This window comes from Leptopilina heterotoma, unplaced genomic scaffold, assembly GCF_015476425.1.
Source record: "Leptopilina heterotoma isolate Lh14 unplaced genomic scaffold, ASM1547642v1 Lhet_209, whole genome shotgun sequence".
In the NCBI taxonomy this organism is placed as follows: Eukaryota; Metazoa; Arthropoda; class Insecta; order Hymenoptera; family Figitidae; genus Leptopilina; species Leptopilina heterotoma.
The window spans coordinates 2,149,631-2,155,630 of NW_025110924.1; the positions used below are offsets into that span (position 1 = coordinate 2,149,631).

Genomic DNA, 6,000 nt, shown 5'->3' on the forward strand with positions numbered 1-6,000 from the left:
CTAGGGCTCAGTGCCTACTAGAACTCAGGTAATTTTCAGATGCATAGAATCATTAAATATTAAAGAAATAAATTTTGTTTTTATTTTTACTAAATTTTGATTGTCTGATAGCGTTCGGGTGGTGGTGCTACTACTTAAAAATATTTTAAAAATTCGCTATTCTTCAGGATTGGCTAGGGCTCAGTGCCAACTAGAACTCAGGTGATTTTCAGATGATTAGAATTCTTAAATTTGGAAGAAATAAATTTTTAATTACATTTTTACCAAATTTTGTTTGTCTGATGGCGTACGGGTGGACCTGCTAATACTAAAAAATTGAAAGAAAATTTTCTATTCATCAGGATTGTGTAGGGTTCAGTCCCTACTACAACTCAGGTGATTTTTAGATAATTCGAATTATTAAATTTATAAGAAATAAATTTTTTTTTTTTTTACTAAATTTTGATTGTCTGATAGCGTTCGGGTGGTGGTGCTACTACTTAAAAATATTTTAAAAATTCGCTATTCTTCAGGATTAGCTGGGGCTCAGTGCCTACTAGAACTCAGGTGATTTTCAGATGAATAGAATCATTAAATATTAAAGAAATAAATTTTTTTTTTATTTTTTACTAAATTTTGATTGTCTGATAGCGTTCGGGTGGTGGTGCTACTACTTAAAAATATTTTAAAAATTCGCTATTCTTCAGGATTGGCTAGGGCTCAGTGCCTACTAGAACTTAGGTGATTTTCAGATGCATAGAATCATTAAATATTAAAGAAATAATTTTTTTTTTATTTTTTACTAAATTTTGATTGTCTGATAGCGTTCGGGTGGTGGTGCTACTACTTAAAAATATTTTAAAAATTCGCTATTCTTCAGGATTAGCTGGGGCTCAGTGCCTACTAGAACTCAGGTGATTTTCAGATGAATAGAATCATTAAATATTAAAGAAATAAATTTTTTTTTTATTTTTTACTAAATTTTGATTGTCTGATAGCGTTCGGGTGGTGGTGCTACTACTTAAAAATATTTTAAAAATTCGCTATTCTTCAGGATTGGCTAGGGCTCAGTGCCAACTAGAACTCAGGTGATTTTCAGATGATTAGAATTCTTAAATTTGGAAGAAATAAATTTTTAATTACATTTTTACCAAATTTTGTTTGTCTGATGGCGTACGGGTGGACCTGCTAATACTAAAAAATTGAAAGAAAATTTTCTATTCATCAGGATTGTGTAGGGTTCAGTCCCTACTACAACTCAGGTGATTTTTAGATAAATCGAATTATTAAATTTATAAGAAATAAATTTTTTTTTTTTTTTACTAAATTTTGATTGTCTGATAGCGTTCGGGTGGTGGTGCTACTACTTAAAAATATTTTAAAACTTCGCTATTCTTCACGATTGGCTAGGTCTCAGTGCCTACTAGAACTCAGGTGATTTTCAAATGCATAGAATCATTAAATATTAAAGAAATAAATTTTTTTTTTTTTTTTTACTAAATTTTGATTGTCTGATAGCGTTCGGGTGGTGGTGCTACTACTTAAAAATATTTTAAAAATTCGCTACACTTTTTAGGATTGGCTAGGGCTCAGTGCCTACTATAACTCAGGTGATTTTCAGATGAATAAAATCATTAAATATTAAAGAAATAAATTTTTTTTTTATTTTTTTCTAAATTTTGATTGTCTGATAGCGTTCGGGTGGTGGTGCTACTACTTAAAAATATTTTAAAAATTCGCTATTCTTCAGGATTCGCTAGGGCTCAGTGCCTACTAGAACTCAGGTGATTTTCAAATGCATAGAATCATTAAATATTAAAGAAATAAATTTTTTTTTATTTTTTACTAAATTTTGATTGTCTGATAGCGTTCGGGTGGTGGTGCTACTACTTAAAAATATTTTAAAACTTCGCTATTCTTCAGGATTGGCTAGGGCTCAGTGCCTACTAGAACTCAGGTAATTTTCAGATGCATAGAATCATTAAATATTAAAGAAATAAATTTTGTTTTTATTTTTTACTAAATTTTGATTGTCTGATAGCGTTCGGGTGGTGGTGCTACTACTTAAAAATATTTTAAAAATTCGCTATTCTTCAGGATTGGCTAGGGCTCAGTGCCAACTAGAACTCAGGTGATTTTCAGATGATTAGAATTCTTAAATTTGGAAGAAATAAATTTTTAATTACATTTTTACCAAATTTTGTTTGTCTGATGGCGTACGGGTGGACCTGCTAATACTAAAAAATTGAAAGAAAATTTTCTATTCATCAGGATTGTGTAGGGTTCAGTCCCTACTACAACTCAGGTGATTTTTAGATAATTCGAATTATTAAATTTATAAGAAATAAATTTTTTTTTTTTTTACTAAATTTTGATTGTCTGATAGCGTTCGGGTGGTGGTGCTACTACTTAAAAATATTTTAAAAATTCGCTATTCTTCAGGATTAGCTGGGGCTCAGTGCCTACTAGAACTCAGGTGATTTTCAGATGAATAGAATCATTAAATATTAAAGAAATAAATTTTTTTTTTATTTTTTACTAAATTTTGATTGTCTGATAGCGTTCGGGTGGTGGTGCTACTACTTAAAAATATTTTAAAAATTCGCTATTCTTCAGGATTGGCTAGGGCTCAGTGCCTACTAGAACTTAGGTGATTTTCAGATGCATAGAATCATTAAATATTAAAGAAATAATTTTTTTTTTATTTTTTACTAAATTTTGATTGTCTGATAGCGTTCGGGTGGTGGTGCTACTACTTAAAAATATTTTAAAAATTCGCTATTCTTCAGGATTAGCTGGGGCTCAGTGCCTACTAGAACTCAGGTGATTTTCAGATGAATAGAATCATTAAATATTAAAGAAATAAATTTTTTTTTTATTTTTTACTAAATTTTGATTGTCTGATAGCGTTCGGGTGGTGGTGCTACTACTTAAAAATATTTTAAAAATTCGCTATTCTTCAGGATTGGCTAGGGCTCAGTGCCAACTAGAACTCAGGTGATTTTCAGATGATTAGAATTCTTAAATTTGGAAGAAATAAATTTTTAATTACATTTTTACCAAATTTTGTTTGTCTGATGGCGTACGGGTGGACCTGCTAATACTAAAAAATTGAAAGAAAATTTTCTATTCATCAGGATTGTGTAGGGTTCAGTCCCTACTACAACTCAGGTGATTTTTAGATAAATCGAATTATTAAATTTATAAGAAATAAATTTTTTTTTTTTTTACTAAATTTTGATTGTCTGATAGCGTTCGGGTGGTGGTGCTACTACTTAAAAATATTTTAAAACTTCGCTATTCTTCACGATTGGCTAGGTCTCAGTGCCTACTAGAACTCAGGTGATTTTCAAATGCATAGAATCATTAAATATTAAAGAAATAAATTTTTTTTTTTTTTTTTACTAAATTTTGATTGTCTGATAGCGTTCGGGTGGTGGTGCTACTACTTAAAAATATTTTAAAAATTCGCTACACTTTTTAGGATTGGCTAGGGCTCAGTGCCTACTATAACTCAGGTGATTTTCAGATGAATAAAATCATTAAATATTAAAGAAATAAATTTTTTTTTTATTTTTTTCTAAATTTTGATTGTCTGATAGCGTTCGGGTGGTGGTGCTACTACTTAAAAATATTTTAAAAATTCGCTATTCTTCAGGATTCGCTAGGGCTCAGTGCCTACTAGAACTCAGGTGATTTTCAAATGCATAGAATCATTAAATATTAAAGAAATAAATTTTTTTTTTATTTTTTACTAAATTTTGATTGTCTGATAGCGTTCGGGTGGTGGTGCTACTACTTAAAAATATTTTAAAACTTCGCTATTCTTCAGGATTGGCTAGGGCTCAGTGCCTACTAGAACTCAGGTGATTTTCAGATGATTAGAATTCTTAAATTTGGAAGAAATAAATTTTTAATTACATTTTTACCAAATTTTGTTTGTCTGATGGCGTACGGGTGGACCTGCTAATACTAAAAAATTGAAAGAAAATTTTCTATTCATCAGGATTGTGTAGGGTTCAGTCCCTACTACAACTCAGGTGATTTTTAGATAATTCGAATTATTAAATTTATAAGAAATAAATTTTTTTTTTTTTTACTAAATTTTGATTGTCTGATAGCGTTCGGGTGGTGGTGCTACTACTTAAAAATATTTTAAAAATTCGCTATTCTTCAGGATTGGCTAGGGCTCAGTGCCTACTAAAACTCAGGTGATTTTCAGATGCATAGAATCATTAAATATTAAAGAAATAAATTTTTTTTTTTTTTTTTACTAAATTTTGATTGTCTGATAGCGTTCGGGTGGTGGTGCTACTACTTAAAAATATTTTAAAACTTCGCTATTCTTCAGGATTGGCTAGGGCTCAGTGCCTACTAGAACTCAGGTGATTTTCAGATGAATAGAATCATTAAATATTAAAGAAATAAATTTTTTTTTTTTTTTTTACTAAATTTTGATTGTCTGATAGCGTTCGGGTGGTGGTGCTACTACTTAAAAATATTTTAAAACTTCGCTATTCTTTAGGATTGGCTAGGGCTCAGTGCCTACTAGAACTCAGGTGATTTTCAGATGAATAGAATTCTTAAATTTATAAGAAATAAATTTTTTTTTTTTTTACTAAATTTTGATTGTCTGATAGCGTTCGGGTGGTGGTGCTACTACTTAAAAATATTTTAAAACTTCGCTATTCTTCAGGATTGGCTAGGGCTCAGTGCCTACTAGAACTCAGGTAATTTTCAGATGCATAGAATCATTAAATATTAAAGAAATAAATTTTTTTTTTATTTTTTACTAAATTTTGATTGTCTGATAGCGTTCGGGTGGTGGTGCTACTACTTAAAAATATTTTAAAAATTCGCTATTCTTCTGGATTCGCTAGGGCTCAGTGCCTACTAGAACTCAGGTAATTTTCAGATGATTAGAATTCTTAAATTTGGAAGAAATAAATTTTTAATTACATTTTTACCAAATTTTGTTTGTCTGATGGCGTACGGGTGGACCTGCTAATACTAAAAAATTGAAAGAAAATTTTCTATTCATCAGGATTGTGTAGGGTTTAGTCCCTACTAGAACTCAGGTGATTTTTAGATGATTAGAATTCTTAAATTTGGAAGAAATAAATGTTTAATTACATTTTACTAAATTTTGATTACGTTTTAAATTTAATAATAAGAAAGGTTTTGTGACACAAAATGAAAAACTATATAAAATAGTAATTAAAAGTCCAAGAAAGTAATCGATTTTCGATTATGAAATTTTAATTTTTCCATTTTTGCGACTTTATTTTTATTTAGTTGCACATATTTTTACACTTAATTTATGTTATGTATTAAGAAATAATGATAATAGTATTTTTTATGTATATCTTTTTTATTTTTATGATTTACATTTTTTAATTGGTTATAAACAACCTAAAATGATCATTAAAAATCAAAGATGGAAAAATGAAATTTCTAGAAAAGTCCTTGTGTGGTTTTTGTAGGATTCTTACTACATTTCCTTGTAAGACAATTCTGATAAGATTCATTTTAGGAATAGTTTTTTGATTTTTAGTATTAGCGTTTTTAAAGTAGTGGAAATTCTAAAAAAAAAACATAAATAGTAGCTTTTAATGTCTGAAATCTAAAAAACGTACCCAAATAGTAGCATAACGTAAAAATTGTAGTAAATAATAGGTTTTTAGTGGATGAGTGCGAAGCCTGAATAAATTTTTTTTCTCAGTGTAATAATACTATCATTAGCATATATTAAAGATTGTAAATTTTAATAATTTTTTTGAAAAAGATCATTTTTGTGGTTTTCCTTTTTTGTTTTTCTGCGGAAATGACTTGACCACCAGATTGTTGCAGGCAGACCCAACCAGTGTCGACCCTGGAAAACTCTCCCCCCACAGAGTGAGACGACAAGGACGAAGTATGTCGGTGCAATCGTCCTTAGATCCGTATGGTAGCAATACGACCTTGAGCTCGAGCGGAAGTGACGCCGGCTCTGACCAAAAACAGCATTCTGGCAGCAACTAA

At 29.9% G+C, this 6,000-nt stretch overlaps 1 protein-coding gene across 5 annotated transcripts in view; it reads left to right on the plus strand.

The window, feature by feature from the left end:
* Positions 1-6,000, plus strand: part of LOC122501327 (serine-enriched protein) — a 46,430-nt gene extending 40,430 nt beyond the window's left edge. For 3 of the 5 annotated variants that reach the window (XM_043610698.1, XM_043610700.1, XM_043610703.1), the window contains one exon: positions 5,830-6,000. In XM_043610698.1, coding sequence (XP_043466633.1) covers positions 5,830-6,000 — 171 coding nt within the window. Of the gene's footprint in view, positions 1-5,819 lie in introns of all 5 variants that reach the window. The other 2 variants (XM_043610701.1, XM_043610702.1) reach the window with 2 other exon arrangements.